The sequence below is a fragment of the Haliotis rubra genome, unplaced genomic scaffold, assembly GCF_003918875.1.
Source record: "Haliotis rubra isolate DU_JTF1 unplaced genomic scaffold, ASM391887v1 Scf1567, whole genome shotgun sequence".
Classification (NCBI taxonomy): Eukaryota; Metazoa; Mollusca; class Gastropoda; order Lepetellida; family Haliotidae; genus Haliotis; species Haliotis rubra.
In genome coordinates this window covers 1-24,124 of record NW_025765522.1, presented here as the reverse complement: position 1 = coordinate 24,124, position 24,124 = coordinate 1, and the positions used below count along the sequence as shown (strand labels likewise).

Genomic DNA, 24,124 nt, shown 5'->3' with positions numbered 1-24,124 from the left:
GACATGAATGGGTTTTTCCACTCACTTCCCGGTAAACATAGATCGGGTTGGCTGCAGGAATTTCTGAGAATTACGTGTGTGTGAGTTGGCTTCACATAACCAATAATAACACGTGACGAGGTCAGTTGACTGCGATCTTGATTCTAAACATAGGGACAAACAATCAGGATACATGGCGTCGCGTTGTGTACTGTGTCACAGGTTTTCATTTACTACGGATATACCTCACGCATTGGATTGGGATATTTCGACCCAGTTCGCACCCGTTTTGTTTTAGCCAGGTAGGTACTGTTCACGGTTACATATTGAGGAGAGGAGAGTGTAGAAGGGTGGGGTCAGGGTTATCATGACGGAGTTATTTTTGTCAGCGTTAACTGATATCACACGGGATGTTTAACTGAGAATGGCGAATAGGCCTACCCAGTATGTGTTTCACCTTATCAACACCTGTATTAGTAATTTACGTTTTCAGGGAACATTACAATGGCTTTTGTTCAGGAATGATTTAAAATAAACTAGTAAATCCGATTTATCCGACAGAAAACTACAATATTCTAAATCTAGAAAATCAGCAGTATGAATAGTAACAAGATAGGTTCAATCAGGGCGTGGCGTCTTGTATCGAAGCGTAAATGTCAGCCTGACCTTAACACGGTCTTTGTATTAGGGTACAAACTTAAACCAGTTTTACCCATCAAAGTATGGTAAACTATATTCATGTCATTTAGGTGATCATATGTGTGACAACCACTTAGGGAGGATTTCGACATAGGCAGTAACTCATGCATATTCATATTGTTCATCCAACAACCCTGGGTTTGTCCTTATGGTAGTGTCTCGTCCATGATTCATCATATATAGATATCATATGTCTGTTTAAAGTATTACGTATCTTTCCATTAAATTTGGACGGCTTCAAATGAAGAGTTAAAATTTTATTCTTTCTCTGAAATATTGATTTCCTGGTCAGATATACATGTACCTATATTTTTATCACCTGATACTAGTATTCACGTGCATTAACAGATCCTCCTTTGATGTCCAAGATATTTTTATGGATTAAACTTCTTTTTTAATTTCTCTCACGACGTTTCGAGACCATTCCAGGTCCCTTCATCAGGTGAACTGGCAGTTAGGACTATGACGTCGTCACTATGATATACACAACAACTGCTAATTACACAAAGGTTACTTGATAGCAGACTTTCCAAAAAGAATAGTAGACTCGTTTTTTCTTTTATCTAAAGTTCATTCGACTAGTAGAAAACGAGTCTACTATTCTTTTTGGAAAGTCTGCTATCAAGTAACCTTTGTGTAATTAGCAGTTGTTGTGTATTGACAATTCAACTTTCAACTCTATTATTTAGCATGAATTTTCATCATTATGTAATTAACTCTTCAAACTCACTTATACAGTACTCTCCCTAGTGTACTGTGATGTCACTTGCATTGTGACGTCATAACTCAGTTATGACGTCATAGTGACGACGTCATAGTTCAACTGCCAGTTCACCTGATGAAGGGACCTGGAATGGTCTCGAAACGTCGTGAGAGAAATTAAAAAAGAAGTTTAATCCATAAAAATATCTTGGACATCAATGTACAACTTCTAAATGCCACTGAAAGACATCAGATCCTCCTTTGCCAGTCAAATCGCCCTCCCACATCAGCTGACACATCCTCGTGTAACTAGAATGCATTTTATAGAGGCGTTCACCCGTGAAGATCCGGGTCTTCAGCAACATAGGCTTGATGTAAGAGGCGACTAACGGGATCGGGTGTTAAACAACAGACAAACAAAACAAACGTCAACTCACTAGAACTAGACGCTGTAAATAACGCCATATATGAAATTCATACATGCTCCGTCTGTAGTGAATGTCCCTGTTTATCGATATATTGACTTACATGATAAAATCGGAGGTGCGGGGAAGTATGGGAATTACCTTTTTAAAACTTACTGTTGGACTGAATTTTGTTCACGTACAATCACTTTCAAAGGAAATCCCGTTTGGTATTATGTAAGATTGAAGAAAATGCTTCCTCCTAAAGAAAACCTCGGAGAATAAACTCTTATTATCGGGTTATTGGAGGGTGTATATATACCAGGGCCCTTATTATCGAAACGTACGTAGCCCTAAGAATTCTTAACTTTGATCGTAGCCAATGTGTTAAGAATGGGCTTAAGAAGTTCGTTGGGCTTCGAACATTTCGAGAATAGCTAGCCCGATGATAAAAGCAATAGTTGTAGGGAAGTCTCGAGTTCAGTTACACAACAGCTGTAGTGATGTCTGTGGTTTTACCTTCTTTTTGTGAAGAGGGAGTACACTTTAACAACCTGGCAAATCCGCTTTACAGTATTACTGGTAGGGACATATAAATGCGACTCAAACCGTGAAACAAACGGTAAAACACCTGAAGGAAATGTAATCTAATCACAACCTTGAGGAACAGGTTAACCTTGATGTTTCCAACCTCTAGCAATAGCTTGACACCGCATGCATACTCAGTATGCTATCTGGCATTGTTGTTACAGAGAACATTTTCTTGGTGATCTACTTGATTATATTTAAAAAACAAGAAACACGTTGTTTACAATGCAAGATTGCAATTTAAACCGTATTAATTATACCGTTATGCAAATTGAAAGTTAAAAAGAACACATGCGACATGGCTGAACCAAATTTTCTTACCCTTTTTACATGGCTAAATATGTGTTTAAAATTCAATGAAAGCTAAATTGTAAACCTACTTCATGATAGAACACTTAGATGTGTATTTGGGGAACTGTAGTCAGGGCTTCTTGCGAAATGTCCCATTAGCTGTCTGGACTGCGTTGGCAAAGGCCCTGATCTGATAAAGAGCCAAACCAGCCTGACTGTGTCCCCCGAACCCGAACTGTATGTATTCATATTACTCTTAGAGAATATAAGACAGAATGTCAAATACTCAACCCGAGGTGAAGTTTTTCCAAGGGACATCTATAGAAACCCCGCCTTCGTAACATTTTTAGATTCTACGATTCGTTTTAATCTAAATCCAAAAATTATTTAGATTAACAAATACAATAACAAACAACAACGTACACATGCAGATGACTTTAACTATAGTCCGTTTGCTACAAAATAATACCGATAAAATGGCAATGTGTAAAGACATTGGGGACAAGTGCATTGACAAAGTTGAGACCGAAGTCGAAGCTTCAGATTCGGAAAAGTTGGTATTTCAGTTGACAGTGACAGTGATAATGAAAATATTTCAGAAAAGTTTTTAGAATCTCCATGTTCCGCGATAGCCTTTAGCTGTTCTGTTTATAGAGCACACTCCCTTGTTACGGCAGTCATTGAAACACCAACAATTACAAGATCGTTTGTTGTTTCAACTTTTTACCTCCTCTGTTCCAATGTCTGAAATTGTAGTTACAAGTTGTTATGGACAAATGAATAGCTGTATGACGATATATTGCATTTGAATGTGTGTATATATTTGCCAATTTGCCATTTCATCGGGACGATTTTGGAGCAAACATACTGTAAATTCATCAAGACATTACCCCATACATATTTGCATGTACACACACGCACACACAGTGTCTCTCACTCACTCACACACACACACACACACTCTCTCTCTCTCTCACACAAACACACACACACACACACACACACACACACACACACACACACACACACACACACACACACACACACACACACACACACACACACACACACACACACACACACATACATAGGGTGCCATATGAACCCATATCTGAGTTTGGAAATCCTGAGGAATACATTCTCCGATTCCCCGGGAATATTCTCTTCACAGTATCCGCGGATCAATGCATAGCTGCAATGTACGTACATACACGACACAATGGCTGTATAGAGAAAGTAGAAATCATGACGTGTACACCAACTGTTATCAGTACAGCCATCTTTGTGCAATCACAATGTACATATTCTTGAGAATATCAGTCGCAAATGGGGGTGGTTAGACTAACGCTCAGTCTCTGAATATATATAATATTGAAAGTAACAAATAAACCCATATAAATTGAAAAGGAGCTCGAGGGAGATCAGAGATTCAGAACCTGGAGAAATGTGGACTTGCTTCATTTAGGGCTTTAGCATTGCAGGGAGGGCTAGGCTGTAGGGGAAATAATATGGTTCAGGGACTGTGAGACAGACTAAGGAGTGGCCTGTGGTTTGTGAAAGGGAAAACCTGAGGCAGTGGAATGAGGGGGGCAGGGGGGATCAGATGTCAGTTCCAGACGTCTGTCTGCGGCCATGTCTATGGTAACAATTATAATTACTAATGTCTGCTATTGCGCAGTTAGACATACGATCAGGTCCTATTTCTAGACGAGAAGGACCGACACTGCCTTCCTGCTGCATTGCGTGATAAGCAACGAGGAATAGAATCGCTTGAATTTCAGAGCTATTGAATGGGGAACGTTACGCTTGAATAAATATCAAGTACAGTTATTAAGAGGGGATAAATTGCTTGGATATTTAGTGTAAGATGGAAGAGGGAAATATAGATGTTCCAATATATAGTAAAGTGAGGAATATTAAGTTTGTACACATAATAGGTACAATTATAAAGAGTGAGTGAGTGAGTGAGTGAGTTTAGTTTTACGCCGTACTGAGCAATATTCCAGCTATATGGCGGCGGTCTGTAAATAATCGAGTCTGGACCAGACAATCCACTGATCAACAACATGAACATCGATCTGCGCAATTGGGAACCGAGGACATGTGTCAACCAAGTTAGCGAGACTTAACACCCGATCCCGTTACTCTTACGACAAGCATGGGTTACTGTGGGCCAATATTCTAACCCGGACCTTCACGGGTCTATTATAAAGAGCGGAATATTAAGCTTTAATAAACTTCAAGTACAATTATAAAGAATGAAATATTAAGTTCGTACACAGATCAAATACAACAGTTATAAAGAATGGAATATTAAGCTTATATACATATTGACTAGAATTATAAAGAAGGGAATATAAGTACTGAATAATTATTAAAGTTTATTGAGTTTCAAGTAATATTACAAAAGTAAAATAAGTTGAATGCATACCAAGTACATTTACAAAGAGGGGAATATTAGGCTTGAATACATGGCAAGTACAGTTGTAAAGATGGAAATATTAAGCTTGAACACATTTCAAGTACAAGGTGTGTATAATGGTATTGATATTATGTACACGTATGACGACGTTATATACTGTTTCCCTATCAAGTCATTTAGAAACTACGAGAGGAATATACAGGTTTGAATTTCACGTACAATCAAAATAAGAGGAATATTAAGCGTGAATACAAGTGTAATGATACAGAGGGAGAGTTTAACGTCAATAGCAGGTACAATATTAAAGAGAGAACAGAAAAACTCGAGTACCATGTATACTAACATAGAAAGAATGGTACACTTACATATGAATAATCTAATTAATGTTTACATATGAAGTGCGATTAGAATGAATATATGCGAAAATCTGAAGAGAATATTTAGGAGAGGTTAAGCTCGTTTGTGAAAAACGAAGTCCCGGGTATGGTGTAATTAGTGTAACTAAAGCGAATGTGGATTTCGAATTCACAACCAGCGGAATCTAACAAGGTTAAGGGACATCTATATGGGTCATTGTTTTGTCATAGGAATATGACAGTGGTCTGTAAATAGCCGAGTCTGGACCAAACAATCCGGTGGCTGACATTACGTGTATCGATCTACTTAACAGGGGTTGGTTACTGTATTGAAGGCAGAAAAAAGCGTCGTCTATACTTCCTGGTTCCGTTGCTAGGTAACGATTGACCCGCCATTACTCTCACAAATGTAGACGTTGTAAAATGTCATAACTTGCCAATCAATTCAAGAATAACAATACACATACAAAACACATTCATATGTACAACATTGATTATAGTGAAACGACATGTCGGTGCGTTTACATCGTGTCAACATGACAATAAAACACGGACATGGAATATCATACTGGCGGGTATCAGCTGTTAAGATTGTCAGAGAACCTGAGCACCATTCCGGTGTGTTAACCTGTTAGGGAAGACAAAGGTACTAATTCAAGTAACTGTCGATGTGTAACTAAAAAGCGACAAAATCATTTCCATAAACCAAATAAAAGCCACAAAACCCTTTCCTCATCCATAAGAAATATCTGCTAAATTGTACAATTGTGAATATATCATGAACATATATTTGTTTCAGCAGCATTACAGCTGTATGATGTTGTTTGTAACCAAATCTGGTCTGAACCAGACAATCCAGTGATTTTCACCATGCGATACTATGACAGGGCATGTGTTTATGAATCAGTATGAAATAGTGATGGTACCAGGTGTTCGCGAAAAGGTGAGCGTATCCTGCCCCACCGGTGGCACCCATATCCTAAGTCTAGTCATCTGTTCACCTGAAATAATTCGGGAACATATGGTATAGGTCAAATAGGATATTGCATCCGACATCATTTTTGTTACTGAGCCATCAAATTTCGAAATGCCCTCCACATGTCTGCCATAAAACTTCTTGAAACCTTTACTGACGCCTTGAATGTTCTAACCTTGATCGGGGCGGTGGGGTAGCCTAGTGGTTAAAGCGTTGGCTCGTCACGCATATGACCCGGGTTCGAAACCCCACATCGGTCTCACTTGTCTCCTTAGTTTCAAGTTCAGGTGGGTAAATCAATGGAAGGCAATTGGCGATATGATGGCTTTTGAACGATATTAGAACATCTATGTACCGAAAGCGTAAGTCAAACTTCTTGACCAAATTACCTTGTTTTGATTTTACCAACCCAAGTAGAAATTCTGATTCATATGCATAAAGAAACATATCCGCAAGGATGGGAGCACAATTCGTACCCATGGGGATGCCTACTTCTTGGCGAAATTTGTACCCCCAAATTTCACAAAGATGTTATCAATGGGAAATTCCAGCATTTCACATATTGTTTTCTCGGTAAACTTCAAGTGACATTTGCTTTCATTTTTTTTACAAATTGGTCACGATCCTCTGAAGATAGATATGTACGAGGGTCGGTCAACAAGTCCTCGATCTCACCAAGAAAATGATACAAATGCAGCTGTTTTTATGTTGTTGTTTTGAACACATTATCTGTCAACCTCAAGCAAATTGGTTTTGCTATGTTCCAACCTCACGATCCCTATTTTGTTCGACTTTTTATCTTGGTACTTCCAAAAAACCAAAATCTGCAATAAATGCATCACAAACTGCAGGAAACAAAATATGAAAGAAACATTTTGTGTGTTTGGGATAGGTAGAAGTCCGCTAGAATCAAGCCTAGATATTTAAGTGCATTAAAAAGAATTTGAAAGTACAATCACTTGTTAAAGTTTCTCCCCTTCATGTTTACTGCAAGAGCTTGTATTGGAGAGCCACTACCACCCCCAACCCCCCTTTCAGAGGGTGGGCAATTTCATGACTAGTTTTGCTTTATTGCATATAAATGCCTGCGCCTAAATAAACAAACATCTGGGTCGAGCTTGTCAATGGTGTTATGTTATAAATCTATCACACCTAGGTCAGAATCATGTCAGTTAATACACATTCACTGTCATAACATGGTTAAGCCAAGGTTCATTTACATAGCTTCATTTCATCCTGGTGAGTATTATCTGAGTAAACATTCTGCCTTAAAAAACACCTTTTCATCATCTTTTGTAACCTTAAAACCGTGTCTAGCGAATATACCATCGAATCCCCGTGTCAAAGCTTAACCATAATCCTTCATACAAACAAGTAAGGACTTTTTTATAGTCACAAAAAGTATTTGAAACAAGTGGAATTTTTAACATGAGGATTCTCAAGATCTTAAAGGATTTGCCTGAAGTATTACAATCCCCGAAAAGACTGACTGACTGACTGAGTTTGGTTTTACGCCGCTTTTAGCAATATTCCAGCAACATCACGGCGGGGGAAACCGGAAATGGGCTTCACACATTGTACCCATGTGGGGATTCGAACCCGGGTCTTCAGCGTGACGAGCCAACGCTTTAACCATTAGGCTACCCCACCGCCCCATCCCCGAAAAGAACCAATTATGTTAAAAGCACTGCACCACTCAACAGGCTCAAGGAAACCTTCATTCCTAGACCCACGTGGCAGTCTTTTTTAAGTGGTGACCATCATAAGTTATAAATCCCCTTTTTAAAGGTTAGGGACATTTTCTTGAAAACTAGTTCAAAGTCGAACTAGATAATGAAGAGATCAGTCAACCCGCTCATATGTTAATCAATTCCAGCACATATATTCAGGTTTTGAAACTCATAATCATCCTTCACTATTTATTAAATTTTAATTTTGTTGAACACAATTATCTAACTGTGAACCATTCACGATGCGATGGTAGCTTGCGACGATTTCACATCTATGCTATGGGACTTAATACAAATTACTTGCTAAGAACGCCTAGATTTTCGAAGCTCTCCTAGTGTTAAGATGATCGTAAGTGCCATACATTAACATTAACTTACGACTTTCTTAGCTCTGAGAGAGCTCCGAAAATCTTGGCCCTGGGTCCCCGTTTCAGAAAGCTATCGTAGCGCTACGACTGTCGTAACTCCTATACCGTAACATAGACTTAAGACAGTGGTTGCGGTACGATTGCTTTCTGAAACGGGGCCCTGCTTAGAACTAGGATGGGCGCAACTCACATACTTACGAGTGTCGTAGAGTTACGATCGCTCTGTTGAACGGGACCAAGATATTTATTTGACAACTTGTTCACATCAGTGCAGGTTGTGATGAGCCATGGCCATGGACATCGTGAACCTGCCGAATTCGATCTCTCAGGAGGACCTGGAAATGCTGAGGACCTGGGTGGTGGAGAATCCTACCATCACTGAGTTTTTCCAGAACGAGGACTCACAGGCCTCGCAGGCCTCCCATGTTTCAGATGCTGAGGAGCTGTTCGGAACTCTCACCACCAGCATCTCAAAGTCGCCAAGATGTGACAATGTAAGTCCACCAATAGTGAGTGAGTGAGTGAGTTTGGTTTTACACTGCCTTTAGCATTATTCCAGCAATATCACGGCGGGGAACACCAGTAATGGGCTTCACACATTGTACTCATGTTGGTTATCGAACCCGGGTCTTCGGCGTGACGAGCGAACGCTTTAACCACTAGGTTATCCCACTGCCCCTCCACCAAAGTGACACCAAACATCGCAAGGTCCTTACGTCGATCTATGTTGACGTAAAGCAGTTGCCAATTACATCACCAATGTTGCTGAAAGAAAGCTTATGATCATCTAGGACCAGCACTAGTAGACAACAATTTTTTAATAATTTTAACATATTATAGTCTAAACAACGCACGCAAGCGCAAAAATCTCCAATATGTCTCAAAAATATTGTTGTGGCATTCTTACTGAAGGGCAACAATATGTCCTTGACCTTATTTTCGAGAAAGTGACCTCTTGTCCTCGATCAAGAAAACTCTTTCAGAACAATTCTTTACATATTCCAAGTGTTACGTATGATGTCCAACCAACAGGCCATGTGTGAACATACAATATGTAACCTTTAAGCTGGAAAGCAGATTTTAAAGCTTGAGAGTAGCTTCTTTAATCTGCATCACGTCACCTTCTGTTTTGCTGTTTCAAGGTGAACAGCCACGAATCTGTACGCCTGACGCGGGAGTCGAGCATCATGGGTAGACGCGGAACAGTTAGTGTCTACAACGCCGGGAACATCAAACTTGGTAACCTTAGACCGCCGCTGGATGAACCCATGACAACCATCTTAGATGACCGTGTAGCTAGAATTGAGGCGTAAGATACACTTGTCATATGGCATCGATTATTTTGAATTCCATTTTCTAATTCTATATGATATTAATGATGATAATAATAATAATAATAATATATTTTTATAGCGATTAGTATCCATCTTTCTAGTTGCTCACTGGCGCTGATTATTATTACCCCGGATAACCCAAGCTGCCTTTCAGGCGCTAGAAGGTTATAGTGACAGGAGTTATCCCACCGGGTACCCATCTCCTGCTGGGTGAACAGAGGCAGTTTTGAACAAACTAACTTGCCTAAGGTGAGATCACATGTATCACACGTGCTTCGTTGTGGCGCAGGACTGAAGTCCTAGAAACTCTCAGGAGTCCAAGCTACCAAACACGGTCACCCATCCAATGACTCTCCGCGCCCATCGTTACTTAACTTCAACTGATTTGTAGCCTGAGCTCTATGCACAGGACCACACACCGCCACATATAGACGATAAAAAAGTTTACTGCTGGATGCGTGGAATTGGTTAGATTGTCATTGTAGTGACTGAATATATGTATAATGCGTGCGATGTTCAGAAAGATGAAACACTATTTCACACGGACTTGCTGTCATTGATGTCACGAACCAGACAATACTACCACGGTGACAGTATCGACATGCTACAACTAATTACAAACAATGGCAGTCTTAAAGTATATATGTAAGTCATGAAGGTTATCATTATATGACCTTGACACTGATAACCTATATTTCTTCAGAGCTACCCTGGACGTGAGTGCTAGCTCTGACCAAGAGGTGCCACTTCAACTCACATTATATGGTACCACTGCTAACAGACTCCGATGTCAAAACATTCTTCAGGATGCCGAGGTAGATTTTGACGGAAAAACTGAATCGGCCTCTGACAGATCAACTTTAATTGACCTTACCAGGTCACCCGACATGTCCTTTGACAGGTCACCGGATACGACCTTTGACACGCTACCTGATGTAGCGTTTTACAGGTCACCTGAGTTACCGTTTGCACGGTTTCCGCAAACTTTCGACAGTACACCACCTACTCCATTTAACATTACACCCAGGCCACTCTTGTCCAGCTTACCCGTACCAGTATTAGACAACTGTTTACCCGGGACTTCCGGTGCCACGTTGCTTGGTTCAGCCCACGAAGAATTACCAGAACCATCTATTGGTAGTTTAAACCCGACAGTACTTAACAGCTTAGCTGAGATAGATTTTTCAAGCTCCACGGAGAGAGCCTTGGACAGTATAGCCCAAATAGACTTTGGTATTGAAGATCAAACCGAGCCAGTTGATCTCACAACACATGTGGGCCCTGGGGTCGAGGCTACAGACTCAACGAGGGAACAGATAGCATCTTGGTACACCAATTTCGAACCCAACCCGTATATAGCAGTGGACAGCCATCGAGAAATGGTAGCCCATGATGACGTAAGTTGACACTAAAATGTTTCGCTGGTAAAATTATTCACCTAATAACATAAAAACATTTGTTCTGATCATAAAACCAGGATTGATATCATGCTAAACAGATTTATTTTTCGTCGGCCACCAAAACAATATTTGCCCTGGTTAGGCAAATATAAGTTCACGAGTCTAAAGAGTATGACTTGATTTAACTTATATGATATTAGAATTTTTACAAAGTTTTGTTTCTCGGGAACAAGGTGCCTCTTTAAAATTACAAAGGTGCCTTTCAGAACCACCATGATGATCCGGGTTACAAGAGGTTTCGAGTACTCTATTGCTTGTCGTAATATGCCACTAGAGTGGTTGCTCGTCAGGTGTAGTTTGCACGGTTTACACGTTGGCGTTGCCTCTAATGGCAGCCACTGGGTTTGTCTGATTCAACTTATAAGCTGAACACAAATAATTCAAACTACTGTCATTTCTGATTATTCTTTCCTCCTCAGATTAACAGTGATATCGACCGCGTGTTTGAAAACCTCAATGAAGGTGACAAGACGTCAGAGCAGGAACCGGCAGAGGTGGGTACAGTAGGGGTGAAACGGTACGCTCTTACCACGGTACAGTACGTATTGCGGTACAACCTTCGGTTCGGTCCGTTTCGGTTCGGTATATGAGATATGATCATAATACAAAAAAGAACGAAAATGATTCAATTTCTAGACATTTTGAAAAAGGTTTAACAGGTTAATAAAATGACGGCACGAAAACCGAAAATACAAATTTTGGGGATTGCATTACGGTATACCTAACCGAAGGTAAAATTCCGTGGTTCTACTAATACCGCGGTATACCGTTTCACCCCTAGGGTACAGTATGTACAGTCATGTACAGTAACATACGGTTATAACGAACTCAAAGGGCCATGTACATGCCATGTATTGGACATATATTTGTCTTGTAAGGTCATGAATAGGCATGTGAAACAGTTCATATAGCGATATTCCACCAGAAAAGGTCTTCACACACTGTACCCATGTCGGGAATCAAACTCGGGTCACGAGCGACCGCTTTCATGACTAGGCTAGCCCACTGCCCCCGTCATGAATACATGTGTGACGAAGAGGCCCTGGACTGGCATGTCTCATGGATGGATACTGATAAATCATAGGTCATCATAGATCCGCCGACGATAATTAGCAGGCCTAGCATAGAACAGTGACTGGTCGCTTGGCAACATTGAAAGATGTAGATCGTACAAAGAGTCAGTTATCCATATATGTAACAATATATGGAGGCAATATCATACAATACGTCTTTAAAATTGTGAGGGAGGATTTCACTTACAGGCTTTTCACAGGCATTAACAGTATGTTTTTAAAACTTACGTCTGTATGAATAAACTAATTGTAAGACACAATTCCAGCCAGGTTATGATGACTGTAAGCCTCAATTGAAATATTGTTTCTGTGACATGCTAAACCTCTCCATGTGCCCCACCAGGCTGTGGGAACGCCCCTGTATCCCCACCAGAAGCAGGCTCTGTCCTGGATGATGAGTCGGGAGAATGGCGACCACCTGCCTCCTTTCTGTGTGGAGAAGGCCAACGGGGAATACCTCAACACATTGCTGAACTTCTCAACGCCAGAGAGACCACCCAGTATCAGGGGAGGTAGGTCTGAGGATAGACAAGATGATGGAAACAAGAACATCCAACACGTGTAACATTCCAAGGATCTATAAGCACCCATCATATGTAACCTCTTTACATTGATCCAAGAACATCTCATACATGTAACGTCGTTACATTGATCCAAGAAAATCCCATACATGTAACCTCAGTACAAGGATCCATGAACATCCAATACATGTAACCTAAGTACAAGGATCCAAGAACATCCCATACATTTAAATTACATTACACGTACCCAAGCACGTACATCCCATACATTTAACTTAACTTAAGGTTCATTGTTATCATTTACCAGTGATTGAGAAACGGTCGACCCCTATCCGGTTATGTATATGTTTATATAAATGTATGAGCACCTAAATGATTTCATCTGCCTGCAACCAGGCATTCTGGCTGATGATATGGGTCTGGGGAAGACTCTGGAGACGATCGCCCTGATACTCACCAACTTTGTCAACAACCGACCCCTGGCTGTTCCTGTTCCAGGCAAACCAAGGCGAGGGAAAGAAAATAAGGTGTGCAATCAGCGGTGACGCCTATATAAACATTCACTGTGAATCTGGTGGTTTTTGAAAATTTATTCCTAATTTCTATTGACCATTTGCATACATCTACCTGTTATAAAATCATCTTGTTCGATATGTATAATGAGGAATAGGGTGGCTTTCGAGTAACATCAGGAAGTCATATCACTATCACCACATCTCACTCGAGTGCTGTCCGATGTATTATGTGGACGGCGGAATCAGTCGATTGGATGTGAATACTTGTTATCTGGCATGATAATTTGCATTAAATGATCATATGGTATGTCAATAACCTTTGTGTCTGTAAATTGAGAAGATCGCCTCTGTGGTTTCGCCGATAGAGCGTCCATCGAGAGAAGGAGAGATCTTCTTTGTCAATGGGTACTAAAGATACATAGCATCCATACTAAGAGATATTCAGCTAAGCAAATGTACCACCAAATCCCAGTCTATTAAGATTAACCATAATCCTTAATACATGTACAACAAAAGAAGGATTTTCTAAATATTCACAGAAAGTAGCTGAAACAGGAATTGTTACTAATGATCTCAGTACCTCAAAGATTTTGCTTGAATTTTGTAATCTCAGAGAAAAACAGCTTAAATTAAGACAAAACATGTGATATTTTTAACTTTGTACATTGTACACCGCTATCTCACACATGAAACTCTTAGGGAAAACTTCGTTCCTTGATCCAAGGGGCATTTGTCACCAAACGTGGTGACTATATATTACATTACATTACAACATTCAAGCCGCAGCAGATCTTTCTAAAAGTACTATGGTTGACACGTGGGTGACAAATTTGACGCATCGACGTAAACTCCTATACTGACCTGATCATATGTCCCTGTGTACTACATGGTGTTCAGAGCTACTTTCATAGAGGCCGTCATAAGGGAAAGTCAGGTCACGTGATTGCGTAGGTCACATGAGAGGAAACATTTGATTCATCATTGAAGTATTTATTATGTATACGTGATGTGTTTACGACCGTACGTCTTTCACCCATAGAGAAAACAGATTGTTGGGTGACTCATTGTTTGTTTTAAGCTAAGCATAACAACTTTAGTAAAAGTGTTTCATGGAGAATATTTTATAGCTATAAATACTGACCCGCGAGTAATATATCAAAACATTTAACCTTCCTTAATGTGTACTTTAACAATTGGATGGAGCCTAGTTTTAAGCAGGATGTTCAATGTATGAATCAGTGCAGTCTTCCGGTGCTTCCGACAGGACCTGACATGTTGACATTTCAGGAACACCTTATACTAATTTGGTTATACAACAGAGTTGTCTGCCCTTACCAAAGTGTGAAACACAATGGCCCAATGGATTTAAGCATCCCCTCATGTCTCTTTGAAACATTGGATGCTGGTTTGAATACCAAATCTGCCCCAAGTATGATTTCAGTCTGTTAGCACCTTCCTCTGGTTCATTGTTCCACCACGGTGGAAAACTTCTGTGTCTAATGCTTTCTCAAATTTCTCAAATTGCAAGTATATCTGCTACTGGCGGTAAAGAAATACCGTAAATTATAAATGCGACGTTACAGATTCCGTCAGAGGACTCACTTCACGATATAAACTCTGACCTCGAAAGCAAGATGAAGGTCGAAAACAACAACGATGAGATGTTTGAGCGGCTTCAGAAGGTCGATGAGATTGTCACAAAGATGGAAGAGGGGAAAGAACTGCCCAGTTCAGAAACTGCTGATCCTTCCACACACACCGCTGACATACAACCATCAACTGATGAGACGAAATGTGGATTAGGAAGGCTACGTCTCATGAAGGCAGACAGTTCCAATATTGAGACAATTGATGCAGATAATCCGGGTAAATATTTCAAAGTTAGGGACACAGACTGACAGAGATTATTTACAAAGCCTTTCCTAGCGAAAGCGATATGCATTTCAATGAAACGTTTTCAACGTCATTTTCTACAATTGATAATTGCTCATTGCTCAGTTGTGTGGAAAATAAGTTGAATTTTGAGAGGTTTTACTATTGGAAATGTGATAATCATGTGCACATATTTATGGACATCTTTGTCATCATTATTTTTAACAGAGGCCCAAACAGCCAACCAACACGTGCAAGACATGGAGAAACTAAAGTCCGTTTCATCCCTGAAAAGGTAATTATTTTGAAACAATGACCAAATACTGATGAATGGTGAAGCGTTGAAACTGTATCACGATGGCATGGCGGGTGATCCAATCAGTTGGATCATAGGAAGAGTTCTTCATGCTGGTCAAGTGCTATAAATACTAAATATCTATTGTGACCCAGTACTAGCCCGAATTACACACATTCGTAATATATTCTGTATCAATTGGTTCCAAATATTCTGTGATGTGCCTGTCGTAACGGTGACGGTAATGTTTGTTTACAGCTCATCAAACGAACAGGGAAAAAAGGTCATTTTAATAGATTTCCAGGAACAGCCTTCTAAACGAAAGAGGCAAAGATCATGTAAGTCTAATAAACTTAGATTACGTTTGATAAAACGTACATCATCTGTTTCTATCAATGATGACACGCTTATGTTTTTGTTATACATTTACATTTGATTAAACCAGTATACCATCATCAAAGAGATTGAGGTGGACATGGAAGGTATTGATCGATACATTGCTACGTTCCTTGTATACGATCAGATAGTGCTGCCGATCGAGAGGTAGATATCAACTGCTGTACAGATTTACGGTAGATTGATAAAGCATCTGCGCGAGAGTTGTCTGTATATGTATGTTTAATGAATGCTGCCGATGCTCCAGATGCTTCATACGTTCAGATGCTGCAGCCACTCTATGTAATTAGTGGCTGTAATCTCTGAAGATACGAGGCGCTATGGAGTAGTTAAATGGTTTAAGGCGTTCACGCCGAAGACACGGGTTCGAATCCGCAGAATGTATGAAACCCATTTCTGGTGTCGCGATGTTGCTGGAATATTGCTAAAAGCGGCGAAAAAACTAAACCACACTCACTCTAAAACTAAACTCACTCACTCTCTGTATATATTGACTCACATTTTGTACGTGTTTACGAAACTTTACCGACTTTTTCGTCGCTTTATCTCATGTACAGCGATACACGCAACATCCACTGGTGTGTCAACTCTTCATGTTGTAACATTGGCATGTTTCCTTACGTTCCAGCTATCCCTCCTTCGAAATATGAACAATCAAAGTGGAGAAAACTGCATCTAGACAGATGGAGTGTAGACAAGGAATCGCATAGACACTCAAACCCACAGGATAGTGTAACATGCGATTCTGATAGGAAGAGTAGTGAAGACGTTGCGATGGACGACGGTAGTGACGACTCCGGTACTTGCATGCAGGACATCACCGACGATGTCAGCAAAGTTAACTCGGAGGATATTGACACGGATCTTAGGCATCCTGTCAGTAACAGTGACGCACAAAACACGTGTGGAGAAGGACCTGTGACATTCAGTGATGATGATGATGATGATGATGATGATGATGATGATGATGATGATGAACTTCCGGATGTGGATAGTAAGGAAGAGGAGGATGAGATGGGGGAGGAGAAAAAGGAAGTATGCGACGCAGACTCTGACATGAAGGGTGAGATTCAAGGGCGAAAGTATGCATTAACCCGCTGCTACTGGCGTTCATACTTTTAATTTAATTTAATTTGTAAACAGCACTGTTTTGGGAACACCCGATCCCATTCCCGAACAAGACATGCTTTGGAAACCCTTCATGTAGGGCTGGTAGGATTCCTGGACAGACAATCTGTGCCAGTAGAAAGTGGCAACTTGATGGATCGGGACCTCTGGTTTTGTGATTTGGTAGATTGTGGGTCTTTGTGTAGGACGTAATATGTTATCAGTTATGTTTTGTCTTGTCAAACATCAATTATTTATATCTGGAATATTGCCGTCAGTATAAAACAACAAAGATGCAAAAGAATCCGTCTGTAGTAGAACTAAGTAATTTGTATCTACACATTCCCTCCATTACAAAGTGGCACCATCCGTTGGGTTCCGATACCTTTGCTATAAATGGTGTCAAGTATTAATGTCAGATATACGCAGTTTTGACATTTGTTGTAGACGTGTTTAATTCCTTTGTTTCAGACTTCATGACTGCCAATCACTGTGATGAAAGAGGGCGTACTATCAGCAGCGACTGCGACCCACGGTGTACCCTGATTATCTGCCCCTTGAGCGTTATGAGCAACTGGCAGGTGAGGGTACAAAGCATCCATCAAAATGTTCACTGCATGGTTGAATTTAACGTTGACCGAATGCATGCAAACTGCATTAATACTCTCACATACATACACAAAACTATATATATGGTTTTGAATACTTCAATGCTGTTTTCTTTCTATGGTCCACTGGGCTTCTTCAGTTCACATTACAACTGGTGGATTTCTAGCCACGCAACCCGTGACTGGTCATGTTGGAATAGTGAATACACGACCCCGAACTCAGAAATGTACCTGAAGAAAGTCACATAATGAACGTCAAAGCAGACTCACAATGATACATTCTTATTACAATAAATGTCGTCTGAACTTGTGAAAATCCGGCAATAGGAACGCTTTTAGAGAACAAAAGCAATGGTACAAGAAATCTGTGTGGGGCGTCACTGTGTGTTACTGTGCGGTATTTAAGTTCATTATTAGGTGCCTGTAAAAAAACAGAAGACAAACTACTGTTAATATTATATTTATTGTACTGTATTCAGGGTCAGATTGAAGAACACGCCCATCCAAACGTCCACATTGACGTCCATCTTTACTATGGCAACCAGCGATGTAAGGATGTCAATCTTCTCAAGCAGAAGGATGTAGTTATCACAACGTACGGCATACTGCTGAGTGAGTTTAAGGTAGGTACGCTGACGATACACCCTGCTACTCTCTGCAGATTAATCTGGAATGCATGCATCATAGACGTACCTGCATGATTACTGACATGTCAGGTATCCTGGTGATAAATTATGATATATACTGACGATAATAATTCATTCCGTCATTCCAACTCATCGGAAGGTAGTGAATATATTTCTGACAGCATACGGGTTGTTGCTTCTTTCAGGAGTACCTAACGAAGGGAGCATCCCCTCTGATGACGACCGAGTGGCTACGAGTTGTGCTGGACGAAGGTCACTGCATCCGGAACCCAAAAGCCAAACAAACCAAAGCTGTGCTCACACTTCAGTCACAACGCAAGTGGGTGCTGACAGGTAACGATGACAACCACTGAGGGACTGTTCACTAAGCCCCCCTCCCCCTGCATGTCCTGTACAACTGTACAAATTAATAACACTGCACCCCTTCCCATAATTTTCAACATAAACTTTTAATATTTTCATGTGCAAAATTGCTGACAACCCCCCCCATGTTAATGTGTAAAAACGAAATGATGACTCCCCGCCCTCTTAAAATCATAATCACCCCACTAGCAATAAATCATGAACGGTCTCTATTGATGCGTTTGTTACACAAATGCACCCATCATGTTTTCAGACATCTCAGGGGCGGTGGGGTAGCCTAGTGGTTAAAGCGTTAGCTCGTCACGCCGAAGACCCAGGTTCGATTCCCCACATGGGTACAATGTGTGAAGTCCATTCCTGGTTTCCCCCGCCGTGATTGCTGGAATATTGCTAAAAGCGGCGTAAAACCATACTCACTCACTCACTCACTCACTCAGACATCCCAAGTCACCTGGGTAATGGGATGTACACCACACAAACGACAACATCTCTCTAGCCACCTTTAATGCCATGATAATGTTTCTGGGATTTGCAGCAGTATACACGTACTCAGTTGGTTCACCAAAGTTGTAAGCGTATAAGTTGAACATCATTTCGAGCTTTCCTTCCACATAAGCCTTCTACGCAGTGACAGAACTAAATTACTGTTCAAAACGGAGCTTGCTTCACACTTTCACTCACACTATCATTGTCGTCAGCAGGATGTTCTAAATGTTGACTGTTCTCCGTCCTCTAGGTACACCCATCCAGAACAGGATGCTGGATCTGTGGCCGTTGATCAATTTCCTCAACGTGACGCCTCTCAATGAGAAACACTGGTGGCAAAGTTTGCTGGAAAAAACCATTGCAACGTGGGAAGAGGATAGCCTTCAGGTAGATACTGGGCACTCGTGTTCCAACTGTTGAACCCTTCCATACGCCATACTCTGGATGTTAGTAGTCGTTTGTATCCCGGAATCATTTTAGATGACTCACCTTTTCAGGTTAGCTTGACAGACTATTTTATGTCCACATGAACGATCAATACAATCATGATTGAAAACAGTGCTATAGAATGATATGGCCCTTCTTCGGGTAGATACTCGTGTTCCATCTGATGAACCCTTCCATACTCTGGATGTTAGTAGTTTTAGATGAGACTCTTGTTCAGGTAGTCTTGTTAGACTAGTATTTTATGTCCACATTGTATGAACGATCATGATTAAAACATTGCTATAGAATGATATGATCCTTCTTCAGACGTGTCCAACACCTGATGGGTAACATCGCTATGCGAAGGACAAAGAACACCCTCGTAGATGGAGAGCCCCTTGTGAAGCTGCCCAAGAGAGAAGTGTACATGGAGCGAATCAAGATGTCGGACGAGGAGAGCAGGAAGTACAAGTCCATGGAGGAGCAGGGGAAGATCCAGATCAAGAAGTAAGTGGAACTGAGTGTTATTCCATGTTACTGCTACATTGCTGAGAACACATAGGGATTTAAGTAGTGGTCTTCAGAGCTTCTTGTCCTGTCTAAATTGACGTTCTCCTGACAAAAGAAATCTTTTGTCCCGATTATATATGATTAATATCATACAAAAACAAATAAACATAAATATTTCGTAAAGCCTCCATTGCAATATGAAGCCGCTTCTAATTAACAAGAAGGGTTCCTCAAGGATATGGGCGGTGGGGTAGCCTAGTGGTTAAAGCGTTGGCTCGTCATGCCGAAGACCCGGGTTCGAATCCTCCACATGGGTACATTGTGTGAAGCCCATTTCTGGTGTCCCCCGCCGTGATGTTGCTGGAATATTGCTAAAAGCGGCGTAAAACCAAACTCAGTCAGTCAGTCAGTCCTCAAGGATATAATGGATATTGTAAGTAATTAAAAGAGTATTATTCATCATGACTAGTGAAATGATCCAACTTAACAATACACAGAAGAAGAAGCAGTAGGATTGAAACAAATCAAATATAGTTGAAAATGCATACAATGGCGGGATTTGCATAGGGACTACAGTTTCAAAACTGATCCAACTTTATATCGGAATTGAAAAGCCCATTCCTGGTGTCCCCCGCCATGATATTGCTGGAATTTTGCCCAAATCGACGTAAAGCTAAACTCACTGACTTGTATCGGAGTACAGAGGTAATCACGACTTGGTTCTGTTTCCCAGATATGTTCGGAACAACATGCTGCTGAAGAAGTATATCCTGGTGCTGGAGATCATGCTCCGGCTGCGACAGATGTGTTGCCATAGCTTCTTGCTGCCTGACAAATCTGATTGCATACCTAGTGAAGACTCGGGTATGTGCTACGACTTTACATTTATCAGTATCTATGTGATGTCCACTATAACATCATGTTACCAATTACCGTGGTGTATGTGTATGTAAAAATATCTTTATGAATTGTATTCCAAAGAAAGTATGCATACGGTATGCCAAATATCAGCTTGGATGCATTTAAATACTATTCCATTTATTTGCATACCGTGCGATTGGATCATGCTCCTGTGGTCCTACACTTTACCTGTAAACAAAACAGTTCAGTTCTTCTCAGTAGTCTTTGTTATTTTCTAGAGTAACAATCATTGTAATCAGAGTTCCCTAGTTAGTGAGGGTTAAAACGTGGAAATCAGCCTTCTTAAACTTGTCAAATATCTGTCCCGAAATATGGCTGGTTTAAGTTTTACTATGGGATGGTGATCGTTTTCAGATTCCGAAGAGGAAGACTTCGAAAAGAAGCGTGAGACTCTGGTTAACAGGCTGAAGGTCATCAGCGAGTCAGAGGAAGAGTGCTCTGTGTGTGTCGACGTCCTGAAGACTCCTGTGATACTACCATGTGCACATTACTTCTGTCACACATGTATCCTCAACGCCATCAAACACATGGAACAAGCAGAGAAGGTACGCATCTTTTAACATGGATGTCAGATAGTCCTTCAGACCACAATATACACACTGTATCAATATCAAAATCACACAGTCTCCTCACATATGCTCTGTTGTAGCCATACTTGTTCCTTCCATTCTGGGCATAACCTGGTTACTATATTTTTTTTTCGAGTCATGGACAGTTTGAGGGTCCTCGACATTAAACTGGGGGTTCTGGGGTCAACACTGTACAAACAGCAAATATACTACAAAGTGTGTGTGCAACCTTCCTTATGCATATTGGAGAGAATTACTTTCTTTGGATCGATACTCAGGATATGAGAAAGGAAAGTTTAACATCTACTGTCCGAACGTTGGTTGTATTTCTCAAACTCTCCAAAGACTGTTTGTTGGTAGATGCCTTCTTCCAGCCGAAATCAAAATGGGGTCAACGTTAATTGTTTTCAAAGCAATCAAGGATGCCAAAGTGGCATCCCATAGTATTATCAACTGTGCGTAGCGTGTGAGGGATGACATCATGCAAGAACAATTGAATGCTGAGGTCAAGTCAGCATTCCGCCTGACTGATACGACCTTTTTCTAAACGCTGTTCGCTCACCTGTTCGCTGTTTATCAGTGATTCATTAACAGGTGGATATAATACAGTTGGAATCGTACAATGGACTGTTCCAGCAGGTAGTTCTTATCAGATAATGATTGGGGGAATATGTTTTAGCTTTTGCTATTATCATCAGAACAGAAGTATCAGATGACTCACACGCACATGTGTCAGTAAATCTGTGTCAGCCATACCGATGTGTGTCCAGAAGGTCTCACAATGTATACTTTTTGCGTGTATTCTTTTCATCTATGGTGTAAAAACGTTCCTCATCGACATTTCTACTTTGTTGTTATTCCAGGGTTCCGCTACCTGCCCCTTGTGTCGAGCACCGATATCAGAGGACCAGATAATAGACCAACCAAAGGAACCCGAACCACAGATCTACGGCGACTGGAAGTCAAGTACAAAGGTAATATTCAATATCATAACGATTAAACTTTACACCGCAACCATGATTTTCCAGGTTAATTAGTTGTCAGTTGTCAACTGAGCATCATGACAACCACATACCAAGATGATTATCAATGAAACATAAAGTGATAAGAGTTATTTGTCTCATGTCTGTCTACATGTCCTGGTTCAGGTGGATGCCCTGATGAGTGCCCTGGTGAAAATGAGAAGCACCGATCCATCTGAAAAGAGTCTGGTAGTCTCACAGTTCACCTCTTTCCTGACTCTCATGGAAACACCACTCAGGTGAGATCTTGCTCAACAAGCATTACTTAGATACCAGGACCAACAAGTACCACTATATCTAATCCAAAATTTCAAATGGGAAATATAGCTTACAATGAGTCCACCCAGTACTACATTGTCCCCCGCCGCAGACAAAAGTCGATTTGGGTGACCTTGACCTTATTTTCAAGGTCACCACGACACTTTGACCACTTTTCAAACTCTTGTTAACGCGATATGTCATGGGCTGTTGTACCCAATGTCTTCAAATTCGGTGGGAGCCTACATTGGGGGATTGCAGACACCAGTCGATTTGGGTGACCTTGACCTTATCTTCAAGGTAACCACGACACTTTGACCACTTTTCAAACTTATGTAAACGCGATATCTCATAAAACATTGCACTCAGTGTCTTCAGTTATGTCGACAGCCCACATTTGGTGATTTTGCAGACACCGGTCATTTCAGGCATCTTGTATGTGACCAAAAAAATAAAAAGTAGTAAATATTTTAAAAATATTTCATTCTTCTTTAGCGCCGGGGGACATTGCCATATTAGTGGCAAACACTTGCTTTGCCTGGTCCGATTAACGGAACAGATTTGTCTCTTGTGGTGCTTAGATATCACATATAGACTATTAGAAAATGCTATTGATTGTTCTTTAATTTCACCTGCAGGGAGCTCAAGTTCAAATTCGTGAGACTGATGGTAAAATGTCTGCCTACTGCAGCGCATGGAAGCTGTCAAGAAGTTCTCTGATCCCGAGCCTGGGTCGCCCACCATCTTCCTCATCTCCTCTCCGTGTTGTGGAGGCGGGCCTCAACCTGACTGCTGCGTCCAGGGTGTTTCTCATGGAGCCGGTGGGTAGCCAGACTTCAGCCAGTTCTCACCTTAGATCACGTATAGACAAGGAGAAGAGCAATCAGATGGTTTGGAGTAGTTGAACCAACAGGCTAAGCATAACTGATAGAACTGTTTTAATTGCACAATGATGTTCAATCTAAAGGAAAAATCAATATAAACGTAACACACTCATGACACCGATCCTTACATCATATCCCAAATAATGTATCTATAATATACAAAGGCCATATGGTTTTCATCAATGTAATGTCTGCAAATAGTAAGTAATCTCAAGTAAGAAACCTTGCTTGAGAGTACTCAATTCTTGTTTTAATATCTTCTTCTCAATATAATATCAGCAGCCGGGTACCCTTAATGGTTAAAGCGTTGGCTCGTCAAGTGCCGGATGACTCACTTTCGAT

At 40.8% G+C, this 24,124-nt stretch overlaps 1 protein-coding gene across 1 annotated transcript; it reads left to right on the top strand.

Moving 5' to 3' along the window:
* On the top strand, positions 1 to 23,719 carry LOC124271008 (helicase-like transcription factor; the record flags this gene model as incomplete). Its single annotated transcript, XM_046706071.1, is given in 24 exon segments — positions 1 to 281; positions 8,790 to 9,009; positions 9,658 to 9,824; positions 10,553 to 11,246; positions 11,729 to 11,803; positions 12,726 to 12,894; positions 13,300 to 13,430; positions 15,002 to 15,284; positions 15,519 to 15,585; positions 15,844 to 15,923; positions 16,610 to 17,044; positions 17,560 to 17,669; positions 18,176 to 18,319; positions 18,529 to 18,676; positions 19,443 to 19,543; positions 19,545 to 19,579; positions 19,946 to 20,125; positions 20,862 to 20,992; positions 21,404 to 21,594; positions 22,482 to 22,592; positions 22,767 to 22,879; positions 23,537 to 23,570; positions 23,572 to 23,655; positions 23,657 to 23,719. Coding segments are annotated over 23 exon segments (3,753 nt in total), but the record flags the coding sequence as incomplete, so codon positions are not given.
* Positions 23,720 to 24,124: the final 405 nt, after the last annotated feature.